The sequence below is a fragment of the Colias croceus genome, chromosome 29 (genome assembly GCF_905220415.1).
Source record: "Colias croceus chromosome 29, ilColCroc2.1".
Classification (NCBI taxonomy): domain Eukaryota; kingdom Metazoa; phylum Arthropoda; class Insecta; order Lepidoptera; family Pieridae; genus Colias; species Colias croceus.
This window is the reverse complement of record NC_059565.1, coordinates 3,187,276-3,211,643: the sequence shown is the minus strand read 5'-3', so window position 1 is coordinate 3,211,643 and position 24,368 is coordinate 3,187,276. Positions and strand designations below refer to the sequence as shown.

General features: G+C 33.8%; 1 protein-coding gene across 3 annotated transcripts in view; it reads right to left on the bottom strand.

Annotated features, from left to right (window-relative positions):
• Window positions 1-21,840, bottom strand: part of LOC123704409 (synaptotagmin-7) — a 243,467-nt gene extending 221,627 nt beyond the window's left edge. For 2 of the 3 annotated variants that reach the window (XM_045652785.1, XM_045652784.1), the window contains exon 1: window positions 6,246-6,413. In XM_045652785.1, coding sequence (XP_045508741.1) covers window positions 6,246-6,286 — 41 coding nt within the window. In that variant the 5' untranslated portion in view covers window positions 6,287-6,413. Of the gene's footprint in view, window positions 1-6,245; window positions 6,414-21,723 lie in introns of those variants that run through there. The other variant, XM_045652789.1, reaches the window with a different exon arrangement.
• Window positions 21,841-24,368: the final 2,528 nt, after the last annotated feature.

Genomic DNA, 24,368 nt, shown 5'->3' with positions numbered 1-24,368 from the left:
TAATATAAACCGTAGCAGGTGGCGTTTTGAAGTTCTGTCTACTCATACAGAAAAATGGAAAACTTGTTTTTTTTGTAAACAATTTATTACTCATTATTGTTGTTTGGCTGTGTGTTTGGCAACTCGAAGCGTGGTCGTCCGTCGTAGGTACTTTTGTTCGGCGTCGCGTCGTCGCTCGTCCGCGTCGGCTTGATATAAAACATTCTTGATTTCATTGACACGCGCTATGATTTGCGCGCGGAATTTCTTGTGTTGTGAATTTATTTTTGTATGCTATGCATTTTAATTGAATCAAATTGCAATATTTCTCTAGTATGCATTTGAGACTATATTGTAATAATTGATCGTGGGTAGGTATAGTAATTAATTATTCTAATAACGCAATTATATTTTCGGTGGGATTCAAAACAAAAAATTGGCCCGTGATTTTTATGAAATTTCACCACATTGCAAATTATATATTATACAATTACAATTACAATTATTATAAATCGGTAAACTATCAAAGTAATCACAAACTTGCAAAATATGCTTTTCCGAATTTTCAGACAGACACACAATTTTATTAGTTTGTTTTAGCAAAGTAGGTACCTATACCTATACGCTTACGTCGCGCGTCGCGTCGCGTCGTCGAAAACGGTGCGCCCAGAAACAAACATACCTACCTAATTCAGTTACAATCCTTTTTTTGTTCCGTAATATATTGTATTCTAATACGATTTTTTTTATTCGTCGGCCAGTTCTACTAGGTATAAAAAGATAAAATTGAAATATAATTATTGTAGCGACAGCCATATGTTACTATGTTTTCGTAAATATGTTTTTCACCTTCCTGGTTATTTTCACATAATCTTATATATATATAAATGAATCGCAAAATGTGTTGGTAAGCGCATAACTCGAGAACGGCTGAACCGATTTCGATAATTCTTTTTTTATTATATTCCTTGAAGTACGAGGATGGTTCTTATGTAGAGAAAACGTAAACATGTACCACGGGCGAAGCCGGGGCGGACCGCTAGTCTAATATAAAAATGAATCGCAAAATGTGTTGGTAAGCGCATAACTCGAGAACGGCTGAACCGATTTCGATAATTCTTTTTTTATTATATTCCTTGAAGTACGAGGATGGTTCTTACTTCTTATGGAGAGAAAACGTAAACATGTACCACGGGCGAAGCCGGGGCGGACCGCTAGTAAATAATAAAATAATAAATAGTGTATTAGATTTGTTATTGTATCTTGTATACCTACGAATAATTATTCTTACGTCTTGTTGGGAAATGTTCAAATACCTACCTATTGAAATAATTTACTGTTACAAATCATTAGTGTTATTAGGTAGTTTTGAGTGAATAGGCATGGATCAGAAATTCAGAATATAATATGCTACTAACTACTCAAATACATACACGCCAAACTTGTTTTACATTCACGCCATCTAGAGTTCAATCTTTATCATTTTTGTATACGTCTGTGTGTGTAAACGACCCTGTATGCAATGACAGATGTTAAAACGCATGGTTTTACCGAATTGGGTGGATTTTAAGGCAATGATATGACATATTTAAATAAAATATAATATTCAGTAATCGCCATGACTATTCCTACGACCTTAATCTTTTCCAATTACGCAAAAACTCAAATAAACTAGAAATGTAGAATTCAGCGCCATCTAGCGGGACATTGGCTGGGAACAGATCGTAGCAATCACCTTAAGTATGTAATTGTATCATACATCCGAAGCATAAAATCCTTAGATCAAAGCATAAAATCAAAATGATGTTACATATATAATATTTTTATATATAATTATGTGTACATGTATTCTTACAAATTTAAAACACTGCCATCTAGCGGTGTCATTATAATTCACGCAGCCACGCGCTTGCATACATTCCAACATTACACAGTTACGCAAAATGCAAACTAGATGTCGCTTTATTCAAAAAGTCGGAAATAATGGAAAAATGCAACAAAAAGTGTACAAAGGTACTAATATGATACGACAAATAATAATTATCATAGCATCAATTATCACTTTAAACATATTAATTAATGAAAAATGGTAAATTCGTAGATAACGAAAAAATGAATGAAAGAGCTTTTTATGCGCCGAGCTAGAGCGTCAGTAACAAATAAATACCTAAGTACGGGAAATATGCGGGATTTTCTTGGAAAACTCGAGCGAAGCTGCGAGCGGCAATCTAGTCTAAAAATAAATAAGTACCTACTTATGTGAAAAAATGTATTTTAGCGAAATCGAAAAAGAACTAGGTATATTTTCAGGAATGCCGAATGCCATTATTATGTAGGTACTTATTTACAAACACAGATATTATATAAACATTACTTGATTTACATAACATATTATTATAGCTGCAAGGATCGTACCAATGCTCAAAATTCCATTTTCCAACTCAAACAACTCTCAACAGAGTTCGTCTGCAATCTGCATGTATTGTGATGGAACTCATATTCAGGAAATCTACAATTGTAATACCACAGAAATCAGAACATTATCTAATACTTTGTATTATGCTTTATCATGACTAGGTACATAGTATAAATCAAAGTCGCTTTCTCTGTCCCTATGTCCCTATGCCTCTTTATCCTTTGTATGCTTAAATCTAAGTATAAAACTACGCAACGGATTTTGATGCGGTTTTTTTTAAATAGATAGAGTGATTCAAGAGGAAGGTTTAAGTATACAGGTAGTAGGTAGTATACAGGTAGATAAGCTAAACCAACCAAAGGCAATTGATTTTGACGCTTTAGAGAGTTTGTCGTTAAATCGAGTGTCGTTATATAGAGTTTACACTGTATATAGTTTATTAGGTTTTAGACAAAGCGGGCGAAGCCACGGGTGGTAAGCTAGTAGCTAGTTAGTATACATATAATAAAAAGAAAACGTACAGAAAAATAAATTCGGGAGAAGATTCGCAATTTTTCTGCACGTAGGCGTCTAACTTTCTTATTTCCTAATATCATAATGTAGAAAATATTTTTTCCCGGAAGCTATACACGTAAGTACAAATAAATCGCTATTTAAATGTGTATTAAATATACGTACCTATTTGTAAATCTAGAACTTATCTTTTTTTCAATAACTTCAAAAATGTTATAAGTAGGTAAATCTACAACCCCCATTTCATCATACAGAGTAGGTATGTAATTTTAGCGTAATCCAGTAACATACATATAAACTTTCGCATTTATATTATAGGGAATGTCGTGTTGGCGTGAATTCAAACCTCTCACAAACACCTGAAAATCGGCCAAGAGAAAGAAAGGAGCACTTATTTGACTCTTATAAAATAAATAATAATACGTAACAACACAGAGAGAAAATAATGTTAACCATTTTATTTTGTTCTAGTTACTGGAATACGTTTTACAGACATAGATACTATATAGTGAAGTATGTACTGACATGCTATGATTTTTTGTATGTTTGATCATTTACTCAAATGTTACGCATCGAACGATCTTTACCAAATCCATCCACCAACCATCCATACTAATATTATAAATGCGAAAGTAACTCTGTCTGTCTGTCTGTTACTCAATCACGCCTTAACTATTGAACCAATTTGCATGAAATTTGGTACAGGACATAGGCTACTTTTTACCCCGGGAAAGAGGATAGGTTTTGTCCCGGAAATCCCACGGGAACGGGAACTATGCTGGTTTTTATTTGAATGCGCGGGCGAAGCTGCAGGTGGAAAGCTAGTAGGCTATAAGTATGTTTTTTGACAAGTCATTGTACTTTACATTACCATTCATAATTTAGGCAATATTCAATTTTAATTTCCCATTCCATTATAATTTCAATTTCCAAAGAGGTATTTACAAAAATTACTTGCATTTTACAAACATCATAACACAAAGAAATGTGTGTTTAAGTGAACTGTTGTTTTATGAGTAATAAAGTCTTTGAACCTAAGAAATAATTTAATGCATCACGCAACAGTAGATTTTTGACCTCTGACCCAACAAAATTAAACGTTTTAGATTATCCGGTAATTTCATGGTATAGAGGTAATAGAGGTAATACCTGTGGTAATACTCCATAAGCAAATAAATTGGACGTTTACACGAAAACACTGATAATGATAGGTAGTTTTATATAGAGATACTAGCTTACCGCCCGCGGCTTCGCCCGCTTTCTCTAAAACGATTTGAGATTTAAACTATCCTATCTCTCAAGTTGGATCAAACTGCACATGGTGTGCGAATTTTATTATAATCGGTTAAGTGGTTTAGGAGTCCATTGAGGACAAACATTGTGACAGGAGATTTATATATATTAAGAAGATTATTCTAGTTTACTAGCTGTATCCCGTGGCTCACATTCCTTCACTCTTATTGGTCTTAGCGTGAAATTTTTAAGCTATTGCATAGCTTCTATCGCGGGGACCGAATCCAGAAATTCCGTAACGAAAAACCTCACGCTCCCCACTCCGCCGGGCACGGAGGTGTAGCTTGAAGGCATAGCATGCAATAGCTTTACCGCGGCAGTGTCCCCGAGTGCCACACGTCTTTTTTTAAAGCTTATAGCCTTTCTCACAGATCACAGAAACTAAAGGGCCTTCCTCGATAAATAGCCTATGTAACATTGAAACAATTTTTCAAATGAAACCCGTGGTTACTGAAATTAGCGCGTTCAAGCAAACACTTTTCAAATTCATAATCTATCTATATAAATTAATATTATAAACTGAAGAGTTTGGTTGTTTGAACGTTCTAATGTCATATGTCAGGAAGTACTGATCCGATTTGAAAAATTATTTCATTGATAGATAGCCCATTTATCGAGGAAGGCTATAATATTATCATCAGGCTACCAACAGGAGCGGAGCAATGCACCGCTAGTTTCAGATAAACGTGATTTATATATATATTATTAGTAGAATTTTTTTCTTCCAGTAAGTACTTATTTCAGGCATCGATACTATTAAAAATTAATATCTTTGGCATAGTAAAGATAATTAATATAATATTTTTGTTATTAATCTTTTTCTTATCTCATTACGTGGAATTTTGAACTGAAACTTATTTAGGCGCGTTGACAGTAAAGTTTAAATATCGCATCATGGAAATGCCGTCACGTCATGGGCCATGGCATAAGGCGACGATTATGGTGGCTTTGAATGAAAGAAGTTTCACTCCTGACACCTGTGCTCGGCATACACGCTCTTTTTGTTGTTGTTTGTGTATCTTTATAATAAGTTCAATCTTTCTTCTATCAAGAACATACGAAATCTTGTAAGATGGATTAAACTTCATGCAAAAACAGCAGACAGCTTATCAGAATTAGAACAATTTTGTTATAGATGTAGAGATAGATTACAGCTCAGTAAAAATATTTGCTACTAGTTTTTGGTCACGCAAGTAATGACGCGGGTTGATACTAGTTTTGCAATTGGCTGCGCTTTCTTTGTTCTTTGTTGTTTCTAGGTTTCAGAATTTTTGGAGTAGGTATATAAACATAAAATATTAAATAAGGAATGTGCTATATAATTATCTACATTTTATTATATTTATGTTCATTTGTTACTTAATTTAGGTACTACAATGCGGCAGAAAATTAACGGTTATTTCCTACGCTGTTAGATTATTCAAATAAGAAGCTAAATTATCATGTTTAACGAACATACATAATATTTACTTAATTTATAAAATGTTTAACGCAGAATCACTGAATACATAGGTAGGTAATAGTAGCTAGCAGAATCAACAATGGACTTCTAAAATTTAAAAGCTTTGAGTTAGCTGTTAGGTACTGCATACACCTTTTAAATAAGCGAAGCAATGGCGTGTGATGTGATTCTGTGATAATATTAGGGATAAGTAGTTTAAATTTTTGTAGTATTTATTGTATTTATTTTATTTACCCAGTAGGTATTTTAATTTTGTATTTGTAAGTAATATTTTAATTTTGTAATAATCTTATTTTTAATTTATTATGTGGCTATTGATTATTGTGTTTGTAAATAAATTAAAAAAAAAATGAAAACAATGTCTCTGGACAATATTCCAGAGGTGGCGCGAACACCCTGTGATGGCGGGTGCCTTTATAAAAATAAAAAAAAAACCTTTTAAATATAGTCTTTGACAGCTTTACCTTTATCAAATAGAAATACCGGCTGAACAAAACAAACCACAACAAACAAAGAAAGCATTTAATGTTATATGATATATCCTACATAATAATCTAGATTACTCTTCTTTATTATATTTACCTTTTTAAACTCATATTCCGACCTTGCATCCAGGAACTCATAAAAATGTCACTATAAACCTCTTTGGTGCACCAACTTTTTATTTACATTGCACCAGTCGAATACTGCGCCAAAATTCAAAATTAGAACGCGAATTTCCCGCGCAAATTAAACTTCTGGAATTCTAACACGTTCGGAAATTTAACATCTATTTCAAACAATGCTTGAATAAATGTATGGTTGGATCGAAAAGCAACTTTGATCCACCAATTTCGTGAATAGACTGAGTTGCCGGTTTAAGAATTTCCATCCACATCCCGTGTGTATAACGTAAACACGACCTTATTACAATAGGAATACAATTCAGTTTCGCATAGTAGTTTATAACCAAATCAACCCTTAAAACCAGGCCATGCAAATTGCTGCTTTACGACTCAGTTATACGGGTCATTATACATTGCAATAGCATCGCGATGCAGAACAAATGGAAAGTGTTTTCCTCTAGGCGCCGCTGTAAGCCACTCCATTGAAAAATAAATCTCTTGTTACAAGAAAATATTGTGTTGTATAATTTTGAGGCAGAATTTAAGCAGTGATGTGATTAAGACGAATTTACATAGCTTTCAAAATTGAACCCTCTGCTAAAGAAATAAAGTTCGAAATTATTTTCATTTTGCTGTTTTGATTTAATTTGTTTGTGGTATTTCGGTAAATGTTTTCGATTGTATTTCTTTGGTATTAGTGCAATTTGTAAGGAAATTTATTGTATGTACCTATATCTGATTCTATTATTAGAAAATAATCAAATTTTTGTATGATTGAATTAGTCTGTTTTCGTTTCGGGAAAGTATAGTTTTTCTTTGAAGAATTGGTTTAGTTTATACAAATGTGACATTTTATATAATTTTTACAGGACAAATAATTATTGGAATGTCGATTGATTTCAAGATTTTGTCCTGCTCAAACTCAAACATTCAAGTAGGTAAGTAATAAGTATATTGACGAAACAAAATTAACACATAAAAATATGCAAAGAACTACATATCAACAAGCAACATTTTAGGAATGACTTCCAATTAGCATTGCTATTGCCTATTATCAACTTGAATTCTTCATGAATAACGTTAATCATGAAATCAACGAATTTGGCACAAAACACGTCCAATTTTCCCCCAACTGGTACAACTAAAAAGAGCAATACGGAACAAACCCGCCAAATTAGCTTTATTTGTGTAGATGGCACTTATGTATCGAAATCTAACGTGTCCGTGTTGCGGTCAAATATCGACTCTATTCTCTTTTAATACGGTCGAATTTTCTGTAAACATATTTCAGTCCAATTTGCAACGTGATGGTCGAACCGTTTAGCTTTATTTGACGTTTTATGTGAAGAGCATTAGCTGTCATTATGTCAATATTAGGAACCCTAATGTCATTATTGAAACTAATTATGTCAAAGGGACAATTTGCGGGTACAATGCGGAATATAACGAGATTATGTGTTAATAAATTCGGGAGACATGTGGAACTTTATTATACTACATAAGATAAGAATCTGTTTTCTTATGTTTTAACGGAGAATGTGTGGGTATTGCCAAATTTTTGGCGGAGTTTTGGTTACAGAAAATAAAATTATGAACAAGATTAGAACGCGACGTTGCACGCATCCATCTAGTTACTAGTACAACTAACAATAATTAATAACGCATCATATTAAGCTATTGCATAGCATGTATTCACATTTATCAGATTTCACACAAAATATTTTTTGCTTGTCATTCCTTCACGCAAAAACTGCTGAACCTATTTTCATGAAATTTGGCATACACATAGAGGGAAATTTGGATTAACACTAATTAGGATTTTTGTCCCCGAAATCCCACGGGAACGGGAACTTTGCGGGTTTTTCTTTGACAACGCGGGTGAAGTTGCGGTCGAAATGCTATTCAAGCTATAGTAGAGCCATTTTAATAGGCAACATTTGACAGTTCAACAAAATTCAACAACGTAACCTAGTAACGACGACATAGAATAACATGATATTTCGTTTTGTTAGAACTGCACATTTGCTTAACTTTTTTCAATTACGATTACGTATTTATAATAATAATGACCGATAGAAGTTATTTTAAGATTTCATTTTACTGATAAACCATCCTAAACATAATAAACAATTTCTGAATTGAAGAACTGACGTCGCTACAATTTTGTGTCAATAAACCTTTTTTCTTTTTAAATACTAGAGACGTTAGGGGAGACCGAGGGGATTTGAAACAAAGGTGAGTTGAAACAGTCCCGATTTCTCGAAACTTAAAACCTTTAGCGATCTGTCAACGTCTTTTTTAAACATCTCGTGCCACAAGCTATCGCGTCAGTTCACGCCGGTGGCGTCATTTGTGCAGTTTTGTAGTTCTGAATGACATGTGCCGAAAATCGTAAAAAGTAAGTATTTCATGATTTTTTACGATGCTTGTACTTTAATATTGGTTTTCTTTTTTGGGTTGAGTTATATACGTTTTAAAAACTTATTATCTATAGATTCTTGAAATATACTTGGTAAATTTGATTTCTGTCTATTTACTGCTTGATCGAGATTTGAGTAAAAATTGGGAGGTTTTTTTCTCACCGAGGTGATTTGAAACAGTCTGTTTCAACTCTCCTTGCTTTTAATTTAATATCTGATTATAGTTAAAAAGTACGAAGATTATAGGATGTTATTATTGATTTAATATGTTTATTTGTTTAAGCATGCCAACTGGAGGAACTAAAGCAAGAAAAAGATCAAAACCAGGCTGTAAAACTAAAAAGGTTAAGGATGTCAAGAAAAGAAGATAGTGATGAAGAAGAAGAGGAATCCTGCTGCATTTACTGTATGGAATCATGTTCAAATAACAGATCCAAAGAAAAGTGGGCTCAATGTCTGAAATGCCAATGGTGGGCTCGGGCTCATGAAACTTGTGCTGGTGGAGAACTTTGCTTTTGATTTTTTTAATTATTATTCCTTAAATAGTTTATAGTAGGTACTTATTGTAATACTTAAAAAAACGACTGATTATTAACTATTTTATGTCAAAGATTTAGTTTAAAAAAAATGTAAAACATTTTGTTGATTTGACTAATTATAATTGATGTTACGCATGTTAATTTTTATTAATTTCAGTGTGTATTATTTGTATTAGACCTAATTGACTGATATGTCATTAAAATATTACTTATAAAGGTCGTTGATTACTTGAAAATATAAGTTTTAATTAAAACCTTTGAATCAGATCAACATTTTTATTTTGCAGCTCCTATTACTCCCCAGAATCATAATGTTATATTCCCTCCTCGACCTCTGTTTCATCTTACCTCGGTATGAGGGGAATTGAAACAAGTTGACTTGTTGCGATTAAGTCAATTTTTCACCATCATTTTTAACGCTTACCGTTTATTTATGCTAACCATTCGCAAGTGTATAGAATTACCTATCGATTGGTACCAGTGCCATAAGATTTCTGACAATAATATGAGTAATATTAAACAAAACGTAAAAATTGTTTCAACTCCCCTCGGTCTCCCCTACTCATAAAATCGAAATCTGACATCTAGAATCGAATGAATTGATTACTTGTGAATAAAAATCATCATAAATTAATAAATTCGATTGACAAATGTTTCAAATCCGTATCGATTAATACACTTTAATCGATGTTTTTAAGCAGGTTAACTCTCTTCGAAGATAAAATTGATAGACGTCAAATGTTGCCTATTAAATTGGCTCGACTATAGATACCTACATGTCTATTGTTTACAATTTCAACTCTTTCATGCTAACAACTAAAAACGTAAACGAAAACGAACATGAACATGAACATGAACACGAACATGAACATGAACATGAACATGAACATGAACATGAACATGAACATGAAAATGAACATGAACACGAACATGGACATGAACACGAACATGAACATGAACATGAACATGAACATGAACATGAACATGAACATGAATATGAAAATGAGGATGAAAATGAAAAATTTTTAATTGTCCAATTACATCAGCTATATCTACGACTTGCGACTTGCGAGTGAAATTCACTGTCATATAGCTATTTCGGAAAGTAGTTATTCCATACAAACATACAAATTTTCAAGCTATTAATCATATTAAAACAGTAAATAAAACGAAGTAAGTATTTAATTCAGAAGAAAACTTTGATAATTGAATGATTTCATTCGAAAATAATATAAAAACTGAGTTTGAAACTTCCATTAAAATTATTCAGAACCCTTTAGCGGATAAAGTAAAAATAACTTTTCGACCTCAAGGGCAGCGTATTCATCCATTCAGGTCAATTTAGGTCAAAACCTTAACTATTTAGATTTAGGGTCGTATACAAGAGCTGTTTCTAGTCTTTACTTGGAATGAACATAATATTAATTTTACATTATTTGTTTACTTATATAAATCTTTTTAAAAATACTGTAGGTGAATTTACATTAAATAAGTGGTTTCCTAAATCTTTAATCTATACTAATATGACAAAGTTGAAGAGTTTGTTTGTTTGAACGCGCTAATCTTGGGAACTACATACTGGTCCGATTTGAATAATTATTTCGTTATAATATATTATCATGCTGAACTGAGACCAACAGGAGCGGACTGCGGAGCAATACGGGTGACACCGCGGAGCACAGCTAGTCTACTTTTATAAATAAATTTAAAAATATTGTAACCAATTTACTTCTAAATGTTTTATTACAGATATTCACAGATTTGCAATTGGACAATGTTTATAAGTTAAGACTTAAGATAATAATAAATAATAATCACTACATAGTATAAAACAACTAACTCTGCCGTTGCCGGTCCCAAGCCCGGATGAGAAAAGAGGAGGGTTAGCTGGATTCCACCCACCCAGCTGTAAAATCAACAACGCCGAGCGTCAGGCGGCGGTTAATTAACCTGACTAAAAACTGGGCTGCAGTAACCCTGAGGGACTAAATACCCCTCTAAAATCCTGCCATGGAAGGACGTGGGAACCCACCATGAGTAATTCCTATGAGAATCATTATGGAAATAAGTGTAACTACAGATGTGCCAATGTCATGCGATCCGCCTGACCATCGGCGTCACTCAGTAACCGGGCTGAGTGATGTGAAATATGCTACCGAAGCTTCTATTGAGTCTTGTGAAGAATCCGATAGAAGAACTAATGTTAATTATAAAAGTAACTCCGGAGAAAGGATAATACCTCTACGTAAAGAACACCGCTTCGCGACTTGGAACGTTCGTGGTTTACTTCAGGCTGGAAAACTGACAATCGTGGATAGAGAAGCATCCGATCATCACATCTCCATACTCGGTCTTAGCGAAACACATATGCGGGGCCAAGGACATTTTAAAACCGCTTCTGGTAACACCTTATACTTCTCTGGCTCCGAAAACAAAAGCGCAAATGGCGTGGGCTTTCTTCTTCCCTCACACATGACAAAATACGTAATGGGCTATAATCCTATCTCTGATAGAATCATCTCCCTGAAGATCAATGCTAAACCTCACATTCTTAATATCTTACAAATATATGCCCCCACAGAAAAAGCCAAGGAAGAGGACATTGACGACTTTTATAACTTACTCAACTCTTCCCTCTGTGCAATTCCGAATCGTGAAATAACGATCATCTTAGGTGACTGGAATGCCAAGGTGGGAGACACTAAAAATGACGATCATATCAGATCTGCTGTTGGATTATTTGGCTTAGGAACAAGAAACGAACGTGGTCAACGGCTCATAGAATTTTGCGTAGAAAGAAACCTATGTATCACCAATACTTGTTTTCAACATCACCCACGCCGTCTTTATACATGGACATCTCCAGGTGCTCGGTATCGAAACCAGATCGACTACATTATTGTGAACTCACGTTGGCGATCATCTGTGAGAAATGTAAAGACATTCCCTGGTGCTGACTGTGGCACTGATCACAATCTACTTGTTGCCAGATTTAATCTTCGCCTGAAGGCAGCCAGAAAATTTCAACCATCCAAACCTCGAGACCTTGATCCTAGTGAGAAACTGCAATTCAGTCGAGCTGTAGAAAATACAACCGCAGGTCTGCCTGTTGTGTTAAGTGCTAATGAACGTTGGGAATATTTTAAAACTGCAATTTTAGACGGCCTCGATACTATTATCCAGAACAGAAATTGCGTAAATCCACCAAAGAAGTTAAAGACATGGGTGACAGATTCTACTTGGGAATTGATACTGAGGCGAAAAGAGCTTAAGGCAGAAGGCCTGCTGGATGATAACACTCGCTTTGAATACTCCAGACTAGGAAGGCTGATAAAGAAAGAATGCCGAAAGGACAAAAACATCTTTATAGAAAGTATATGCGCCGACATTGAATCTCATGCTTTGAAGTATCAGACATCCGACCTATTCAAAAAAGTACACCTACTCTCTAAGAACTTTAAACCTAAGTCATGGATTATCAATGATAAAAATGGAAATCCTATTAATGATCTAGATGATGTTGCTGATCGTTGGCGTGAATACTGCTCGGCTTTATACTGCTGCACGAACAACTCAAATAAAGCATCCACCCCATGGAATGACATTGACCTGGAACCCACAATATTACGATCGGAAGTTACTGCAGCTATCGCGGCACTTAAGATTAAAAAAGCACCTGGTTCTGACCATATTACCGCCGAAGTTCTTAAATCCCTCGGGGACAAAGGTATAGACTATATTCATTCCATCTGTAATCGCATATGGCAACATGGTGATTGGCCAACTGATTGGTGTAAATCGATTATTTTACCTCTCCACAAAAAAGGCTCCACCAGAAACTGCGAAAACTACCGTACCTTGTCCCTCGTTTCACATAGTAGCAAAATATTACTACATATTATAAATAATCGAATTCGATATTATCTCGATTGGCAAATTCCTCAAGAACAGGCAGGTTTCGTGAAGGGCAAAGGCACACGCGAACAAATCCTAAACGTAAGACAGTTAGTCGAAAAAGCTTATGAATTCGATATCCCACTAGTTTTGTGCTTTATCGACTATAGCAAAGCTTTCGATTGTGTTGACTGGAGCTGTCTCTGGAAGGTACTTGCTGAACTCGGTGTACCCCGACACTTAATCTTCCTACTTCAATCACTATATTACAATAGCCAGGGAGTTGTAAGAGTTGACCATACTTTGTCCAAGCCATTTAAATTTGAAAAGGGAGTGAGACAGGGATGCATTCTTTCACCCATTTTATTTAACATTTATGGTGAATACATCATGAGAAGAGTTTGTGAAGATTGGGAGGGTGGAGTTAATATCGGCGGCACCAAAATCACCAATCTGCGTTATGCTGATGACACCACGCTTATAGCAAATGATAAAGTCGAAATGGCTTCATTTCTAGACAGATTGGAAAGCATCAGCAATGAATTGGGGCTAACTATCAACAAAGCAAAGACCAAACTAATGGTTGTGGATCGCACAAACAAGATGGATGCGACAAACACGACCAACTTGGATACCGTCGATAGTTTTGTCTACTTAGGCTCCATTATTACTAACAATGGCTCATGTGAACCCGATATCCGAAGAAGAATAGGAATCGCCAAAAATGCAATGTCTCAACTGCACAGAGTGTGGGCAGATAGAAATATTTCTCTTATAACCAAACGGAAACTTGTCAATTCTTTAATCTTCTCCATCTTTCTATATGGCTCCGAAACCTGGACATTGCGCAAGGCAGACTACTCTCGGATAAATGCTTTTGAAATGTGGTGTTGGCGACGCATGCTTCGCATCCCATGGACGGCACGTAGAACGAATAAATCAATTCTCAAGGAGCTTGGCATTACCAAAAGACTGTCCTCCACATGCTTGCGACGAATTTTAGAATTCTTCGGTCATATTGCAAGGAAGAGGGGAGACAACCTGGAGAAAGTCCTTCTAACTGGCAGGGTAGAAGGAAAAAGGCCCCGAGGCCGCAGCCCAATGCGCTGGTCAGACCAAATTAAAACGACCGTAGAAACTAGCGTACCTGAAGCTATCCACATCGCAGAAGATCGAGACAAATGGCGTAAAATAACTAGGAAATCACAATTCCAAAATGATCACGACCCTCAGCAGTGAGGATTTCGACTTAAGGAGGAGTATAAAACAAAGTCACTTTCTCTGTCTCTATGTCCCTTTGTATGCTTAAATCTTTCAAACTACGCAACGGATTTTGATGCGGTTTTTATAAATAGATAGAGTGATTCAAGAGGAAGGTTTTAGTATATATCTAATTTATTAGGTTTTAGAAAAAGCGTGCGAAGCCGTGGGCGGTAAGCTAGATGTAATAATAAGATTAACAAACAAAGTAACAAAAGTGATTAAATGGTATAATATAAAAATACTTATTTACTTCAAGGTACCTACATAATTCTTACATGCTTACTTTTGTATAATATACTGTATATTATGAGCTATCTAACACTGAAATAATTTTTCAAATCGGACCAGTAGTTCCTGTGATTAGCGCGTTCAAACAAACAAACAAACAAATCCTTCAGCTTTATAATAATAGTATAGATTAAATTCTCGTATCACGGTCGCGGTGCTTGTAAAGAAACTCCTCCTAAACGGCTCTTCGTATTTTTATGTTATTTTTATGTGGATAGATAGTTTTCAGAAAAAGGCATAAGTATTTTAATACTCGTAACTGATAAGGAGCTGGTCGTAAACTGTTTTTTATACACCTGGTTATAATGTTACTTTTAGAAAAACGAATGTTACAGTTCAGTTAAAAATCTATAAATTGTCTATCCCTACTAAATATATAAGTAAAATAATAAATGTATCGATAAGTCTGTAATTAAAAATATTTCTGTTTGCCACTGATTACCTCTGGAATAGTTCAACTAATAACCGCCAGCATAGATGTACCTATGTAATTTTAATGTTCAAATTGTTTTTAATACAATTTCCGTCTACCTTCAGTCACAATTGGATTTAAAAATGGTTGAGATGTAACCGAAGTCACGGGCAAAACCTAGTATCACATTATTAGAACTGATTCACCTTGATATACCTAGCTTCTAACCTTACCGCAGAATCTTGAATATGTATGAGATTGGATGCTGCAAGCTATACTTGGCGTGTCTATTATTTCGGCTTCCTATGTCTATAATTATGCCTCGTGGTTGCATATCATGATTTGAAAGCATTCAAATTGACAATACAAATATATCTATCTAATACTAGCTGTTCACCCTGGCTTTGCTACGGTTATAATTAAAATAGTAAATGTATATAATTAATATTAATAGGACATTTTTCACACACGGCACGATCTGATCCCATACTAAACTATCGCTTGTGTTATGGAAACCAAATGGTTGATAAACATACTTACATATATAATTTTAAATCTATACTTACATAGATAATTTATATTTAATACCCAGACTCAGAGCAAACATCGATGTTCATCACACATAATATATTTGCCCTGGGTGGAAATCGAACCCACGACCTCTGGCTTAGAAGCATACCAAACAAAACATTTTTATAATTTTTGTCCGTCTGTGTTCGGCTTGACCGATTCTGACGGAACTTTCAATGCTATGTAACAGCAAATAGCCGATATAAACAGTACAAACATAGGCTACTTTTACAATTCCACGCGGACGCAGTCGTGGGCACGGCTAGTTATTAATATTGTTTTATAAGATACCTACCTATTAAAATTTTTCCTTAATAATTGGAAAATATCTAGTATTATCACATAAACAAATCATATTTCTTATCGCGCCCAAAACAGCTATTTTCCGAGATTTTATTATTAGATAACCGATTTATGTAATAAGCCCGCCATTTATCATAAAACAATCGTACATTTCAAATTTAACTCTATATCAATGGAATAAGATTGAAAATAGCTTAACAGAGGCTTTCGAACGACTGTCATAAATGCGTTTGTGCTAAAATGAACTATAAGTGTGATGAATAGAGTGTATTATATAAATTGATTTGTTGGTACTTACGACCTTTTGATGTTATATATTTGACAGTTACATAATTGCCAGATTTGTGATTTAAGATTGGATATTTGAAATTATTTGATTTATGGGTTTTCTTCTTTCTAATGTAATTGTAATACGAACGAATTTCGACTTTAAATAGTAATTATTAGAAGTTATAATGGCGAGACGAGGTTTTAGAATTTAATGTAACCTTTGTAATAATAATATTGAAATTGTAAAGTTTAAAGTTAATCAATAGGTACATATTTCGATAGAACATATTATTTTGAAGTAGGTACCTAAAACTTCTTTAGACGCGTTGAGACTTGAGAGTAAAAATATGTCAAGTGTCGTCATGGCAATACAGTCACGTTATGCCATAAGACGACGATTATGGTATCTTTGAATCTTGCCAAAGAAGTTTCACTTCTGACACGTGTGCTCGGCACACACGCTTTTTTATTTCAGTAAGTAAACATTATTAATTCTAAGTACACAAAATTAAAAAGTAAAAACATACTCATATTATATTCTACGAATCATCAATTTTGTCTTTCATCATTAACTATCAAAGCATAATAATGATTTATTACGAAAATAAATAATATAAAAAAATAGTGACCTACATTATTATTAACCTAACCTAACCTACTAATATTATTTTGAAAGTTTGTGAGGATGGATTTATGTATATGTATGTGTATGTTTGTTACTCATTCACGCAAACACAAAGAACAATAGAAGAGATTACAATGAAATTTAGCACACATACCTATAGAGGGTAATTTGGATTAACACATAAGATAGGTTTTGTCCCGGAAATCCCACGTGAACGGGAACTATGCGGGTTTTTCTTTGAAAACGCGGGCGAAGCCGCGGACGGAAAGCTAGACAATAATACGAACATAAATAATATAAACAAATAGTGACCAACTTTGTTTTTACTGTTCTGTGTTCATAATTAATAATAATAACTAAAAAAATCACTTGATAAAAATAGAATTCTCTCGAACTATTCCAAAAGGCACAGATTAAAAAACTTTCAAGATGGCTGTTAAGAAACATTGACAGTTGATCCGGATTTCAAAATGGCGCGAACTGAATTATTTATCTTCTTTTAAAGTTTAGTAGCGTTCGCTTTGAATTCAGAGGTCGAAGAATTTAAGATTATGTACTTATTCTTACTATTATGTATCTAGTAAAATGTTAAAAGTCAGTGAATTTCAGTTTTAGATTTAATTTTGATAGTATTTAGGTAGGTGTGTATTTGTATTAATCTTGAAGCTTTTTAAAATGTATGTAAATATTATGGATCGAAAGATTGACTGAAGTAAAAAGACAAACGAATGGCATATTTTACAATTTTAAAAGAAATGTGAGTTATAAATAATATTTAACATATTATGTATATTAATTAAATTGATAAAGGTGTCTTTGAAGAGGAAGCAAATATAGGTTAATGCATAATATTATGAGCATAATTATGTTGAGTATTGATGTGCCTATTTCCGTAAGGTTTCTAAATTCTAAATAACCGTGAAGAGATAATATATGCATATTTTACTACAAGTTTTCAGTTTGAGTTTAAGTTAATATTACGTAGGTATTAAAGAGACTTACCTATGAATATCTTCCAATTTTTTGCAGACATTACAAAATTTTATTATTAGAACAAATAAAAAAGGGTAGAGCGTAAAAATTATATGCTTAGTAATTACTTTCACCACTTTTCCTTTCTTCGCAAATATTAAAGTAAAACTCAAAATCAAATACATTTATTTAATAAGACTTCTGCTAGAAGCACTTTTGAAACATCATAAAAATTTTAACAATTACCATTATTTCGTGAGGCCGTGCTTCCGCCTCTGTGCTAGTCTAGTTATAAGTTTTAGTTTTAAGAATGTATTTACCAGCACAGTAATGTGTAATAAATATAATGTGTAATAAATAAAAAATAAGTGAAATAAATAAATAAAATAAAATTATTATTCACAAAAACTTATCCAATAGAAACAGTTTGGTAAAAACATTTTGAAGAAAAATCAAACAAATATCGTTGTAACAAATTCAAAGTGGACAAGTTACTATGTTTATGACGTCATAAAACTGTTTTCGTCGCAAACTTATCTCTCGTGTTTTTACCGATTGTGCAAAAAAGGGTGCTGTTTGATAAACGTTATGGCCTGTGACTAAAACCCTAGAAAAATATTGACGAAAGCTGTAGCTTGTGATAAACTAAATAAATAAAAGTAACCTATATTGAAGTGAAACTTCTTTATCGGGGTTGGAAAAAAATTTAGTGTAACATTTTTTCGTTACGCGTGACATTTTTTCGTTACGCGCTATCTTTTTCTTATCCCTACCACGCGTGATTCGACGTATTTCTGCAAAGTTGTATATAGTAAATTATTTATTGAAAAATAAGGTCATAAAGAGGTTTCACTTCTTACGTGTGTACACTAGTACACGCACACATTTTTTTATTATCATAATCCTAGTATTTATTGACATCGACGTATTTTGTAAGCATAAATCGACGTATTTTGGATATAATTAACGACGGGTTCCGCGTATTCTATTTTCCTGTTCCTTGTTTTTCATGTTTGTTTATTTGTACGGTTCAGAAATAAAGTCATAATTACTCCATTTAATGAAAAACATATATTACAAATTACAGTACTATTCCTCTTAACAATTTAACAACATTTTAATAAAACGCAATAAAAATACATTTTCACCAATTCAAATGTATTTATTATTCTTCAAGAAATGGCGCTCAAACATCTATCTTTTGACAGATGTCACCGGTTAACCACAGACTAAAAACAATGTTGCCAGCAAAGATTTAATGGATAACAGATAACGAATTTAAATTCACGAGTCTAAAGAGATATAAAACAGACATGTTACTGAATACATTATTTATTTAGCAATGCCGAAATTTTTAGAGGCATATTTATTTTAATAAAACCCTTTGTAGTGGATATAGACTACAAGCCCGCATAGGAAAAAAATATGGGTCAAATGAACCACCAGGGGACATATCTAGAACGATAGCAGAGCTAAAAATAATAAGATTCATCACTATGCCGTCACTTGTAAGCTGTCCAACTGAGTGCAGATGAGAATTGAAAAGTACAGGTAGACTCGGTAAATTTTGGTCATTTGACCATGTACGGCATTCTTAACCATCGATAGATCCATTAAAAATAATAAGAAACCGCTCAGTGCCGTACAAAAATGGTGGTCCACAAAGTCGGAATTTTTATTTAATTTCCGAGAGTTACCGGGGGTAAATTTGGTCATTTGACCATGTACGGCATCTGTGTCATACTATGCCTATACTGCTTTTAATCCATTATTCCGCAACGCCGTACAAAAATCATGGGGACAAGGGGAAAAAATCGAAAGTTGTAATCCCCTCTCTTTCCCCACTCCAGGGGGTCATTTGACACAACACGAAATAAATTTATTTTTAAAGTATTTTATGCATAGATAATATTTTTTCATGTGCCGTACATTTTCGTTGGTTCAAAGGGGAAAAATCTGAAAAAGAAAAAATCCATATAACGAAATGTTTGCTTTATATTTTGATAATAAAATATAAATATACATTAATATTAAGAAGCTCGAGGTGGTTAATTATCACCTTGGAAAGTCGGAGTCAGGTGGAATGGACTCCGTTAAATTGATGAACTAATAAAGAAGCTATGAACGAAAAGATGTGAATTATATGCAATCAGCCCATGAATACAGGTAAAGTCACAAGCAAATGCTAGTAATATATACATATTCAAAATGTACAAGTAAAGCGCTTTCAAATGATACCAAACACGGCATATTTATCTTAACTTTATTTTTTTACTCTGTATGTTTTGTCCGCTAGAGGGCGCCACATTAGATTTTGTGAAACCCCATATAGCCTTTAGCTAGCTGGTCGCTGGTTATCCAGTGAACAATTCAGACGCTTCTAATGATATGTCATTTGTCGAATTCTGATAAGTAGTTTAGAAGTTACGAGGGAATAGATGAACATACATACATGACCTGTCAAAATCATAACCCTCCTTTTGCTTTGCCGTAGTTGGGTAAAAATATGTTAATGCCGTACTGTATCAAATGGCCATAAAGCACCCTTAAAATTGTAGCTTTCGTCGCTTTCATCAGCCTAAAAGATGTGGTCTGCACAAAAATGTACGGCATCGTTTTTTCCTAATTTATCTATGTTAATACTATTTAAAACAACGAATAAAGTGTAGAAAACTATTATATTTCATTAATCTACGATGTTTAAACTTTTACAAAATTTCTGTTTTTGCATTTCTCTATAACTTTTTTTAGAACGGTTTCTTTTGAACGGCAATACTATACAACAATTGAATTTTACAATATCATGTTAAAAAAAAAGTTCCCGTACAGGGTCAAATGACCTTACAGCTCTTTATATCAAGAATTCGATGAAATTAAGATGATTATTGGTATACATTTAAAAGAACAATTATTTTTTGACGGCATTGCTTTTAATAGTACTTTTGAGTGCTAGATAATGTTTTGGAACCGAAGCCGTACTTAGTCAAATGACCCCCTGGAGTGGGGAAAGAGAGAGGATTGCAACTCTCGATTTTTTCTCCTTGTCCCCATGATTTTTGTACGGCGTTGCGGAATAATGGATTAAAAGCAGTATAGGCATAGTATGACACAGATGCCGTACATGGTCAAATGACCAAATTTACCCCCGGTAACTCTCGGAAATTAAATAAAAATTCCGACTTTGTGGACCACCATTTTTGTACGGCACTGAGCGGTTTCTTATTATTTTTAATGGATCTATCGATGGTTAAGAATGCCGTACATGGTCAAATGACCAAAATTTACCGAGTCTACCTGTACTTTTCAATTCTCATCTGCACTCAGTTGGACAGCTTACAAGTGACGGCATAGTGATGAATCTTATTATTTTTTGCTCTGCTATCGTTCTAGATATGTCCCCTGGTGGTTCATTTGACCCATATTTTTTTCCTATGCGGGCTTGTAGTCTAATATGTATGTAACAACATTCTAACGAAACATAATTAAACCGGTGTGTGATTTTTCCGACTTATATATTAAAAAATGTAAATAGAGGTTATTTCATTTATTGTAAAGCTCACTTAAATTTATAATAAAAATATAACTTGTATTCGGTTGTTTTATTGTAGTAGGTACCAAATATACTACTACTAAATAGAGCTACCCAGCTTCGCTTCCAAAAACCTGAATATTTTGTTGAGAACATAATATAACTTAGTACTTTAGTTTATTTCATGTACTTCGTACTAAACCTTCAAATTACAATCTACATTATAAATTCAAAACTTTAAACGTATTTTAAATCTTTAATTTCCAAAAACTCACTTCACGCGAGCATCATGCATTTATTTCAAAATCTTATTAACTGATTTTAAACTCTATTAATTATCCGTTAAAGTCCATTTTCCAAAACCACTTACCGTATAGCACAGCTGGTGCCTTCCTCATCGTCATCCCTCTTCCTCCGTCTACTCCGAATGTACAAATACGCGGCAATCGCAAACAATATGGCCGCCAGACCGAAACATAGTATCGATATTAATACTACGTCGCGAACTTTCATTGTGATCTGCAACAAGGAGGATTTGGTTTTAATTAAATAAAATATATTGGAAAACATACAGAAACAAATACCTACACGCGCGCAAACATAGAGACACACAATTTGATGTGTGACACACATCAAACACGCGCGCGCGCATGCACATATACCTATATACCTATTTTTCCGTTTTCAAAAAAAGCCTCTTTTTATATTGTTTATTTTTATGTTTTCCTTATTTGAATAATTTTATCGATGCATTTACATCAAATGAGCGAATGCTCATTCTAACCCCATTATGTCTAATTAATTATTTTAGTGTAAACAGGCGTAGAGAATTCTTTCGTTGTTCTAAGTGCGTTCGAAAAGATTCTACAATGTATACAATGATCTTATACTGAACTGAGTATGAGTTTTCGTTCACACAAAAATGCTCTTGCTCTAGCTATGTTCGTTTGATGTAAATGCACCGTAAGATGGCTATAATTTAAGCTTAAATTGAGAATCTGAAATGAAATCTGTTTTATGCTTTGAATACAGTAATACAAGAGATGAATCCTTTTTTTACATTTTTGAGGTAAAAAATATTTGTTTATCAGTGTCAAAAGCATTTTATTTGGTTTCTGCAGATTACCACGTCATATAAAGTGTTAATTAGATAATGTTCAAAATTTACAAAGTCGACTGAAGTACAGACTCTACAATTAATAAAAGTATATAAAAAAATGACTAGAGATAGAAATCTTTCCTGTAATCTGATCTAGACTGTCCCATAAAATTCTCCCCACAAACTTAACAATCTCAAGCAATTACAGTGCGAATCCAGTAACAAATTAATGTCAATTAAGGAATTCCTGTCCGTTATTTAATCACATTAAGAGAAAAAACTTGTGCCTTTACAAATAAGGGTATTACGCGTAGTCAGGGCAGAGACGTATTTAGGACAATTGGGGCCCCAAAAATGAAATATGTATTTATTTATCAAGGTGCAGCATATAAGCAGACAATTTTTTAATCGACGGATGATTCTTTAATATGTGCCCAAGCAAGACTTTTATATCTTTTATTAACTACTAACTTACTGTGTGCGTTTTCTAAAACTTAACCAGTTATATATTATTATGTATTAAAATTCCTCGAGAACCATTCTATCTATCAAAGAATTGCATCAAAAGTCATTTCGTAATAGATAGCGGGAAGCTATTTCGTTTATAATATGTAGGCATTATGCTATTTTATAAATCACTAGGTTTTCGCCCGCGGCTTCGCATGCGCAGTCATAGAAAAACCGCATAGTTCCCGTTCCCGTGGGATTTCCGGGATTGCGTCATTTTCCCGGGATAAAAAGTAGCCTATGTCCTTTCTCGGATATCAAAATATCTCCATACCAAATTTCATGAAAATTGGTTCAGTAGTTTAAGCGTGATTGAGTAACAGACAGACAGACAGAGTTACTTTCGCATTTATAATATTAGTATGGATTATGCTGTAAAGTATACCTAATTTAAATAAAACTATGGTTAATGTATTTTATTCGTTTAAATTAGTTTCATCTGACTTTTTCTGCCTTATCTAATTTCCAGAAAAACGAACTCAAATCTTTTTAAGCTATTGCATAGCTTCTATCGCGGGGACAGAATCGAGAAATTACGTAACGAAAAAACCTCACGCTCCCCATACCGACGGGCGGAGGTATGGCTTGAAGGCATAGCATGCAATAGCTTTACCGCGGCAGTCCCCGAGTGCCACACGTCGTTTTTATTCATGTGACATAAGACTACCTATTGCACTTGTAGGAGTGTTTACGGGGCCCCAAAAGCCCCAATGTTTCCCTAGAGCATACGGAACCCGAACACGTATTGGTACTACGTGCCTCGAATAAATGAGGAACGCTATTGAAATGGATTTCAATATGGATGAATGCGGATTTTAGTGTATTTTACGATGAAATATGGCGGATTTGAAAACAAAAGAGCGGTGCAGTGTGCCGTATCAAGGATTATTTGAATTTATTGAATAATGCATATTTTTCTAGGCGATTTTTCAAGGGATTAAATCGTTTTCAACGCATGTTATACAAGTTTTTTTGTGTGGTTTGCCTAATGTAGTGTTTAAAACCTTTAAAACGTTGAATTGTTTTTAAACTGAAAATAATTAAATTAATAAAAAACACGTTTAAACTCCTAAAATTATTGTATTATCACTGATCCTTGATAAGTGTACAAAGTTTGAATTAAATCTGTCCATTTTTAACCGACTTCAAAAAAAGGAGGAGGTTATCAATTCGGCCGGTATTTTTTTTTTTTTTATGTATGTACACCGATTACTCCGAGGTTTCTGAACCGAATTACGTGATTCTTTTTTTGTTCGATGCGGGATGGTGTCGAATTGGTCCCATAAAAATTTTATTCGGATAGACCCAGTAGTTTTTATTTTATGAGCATTTTTGTCTGTAGGTATTTGTAAATTTTGCAAGTGCAAGTTTGAAGTCGGTTGTTTTTAACGCAGTTATCACTTGTTAGT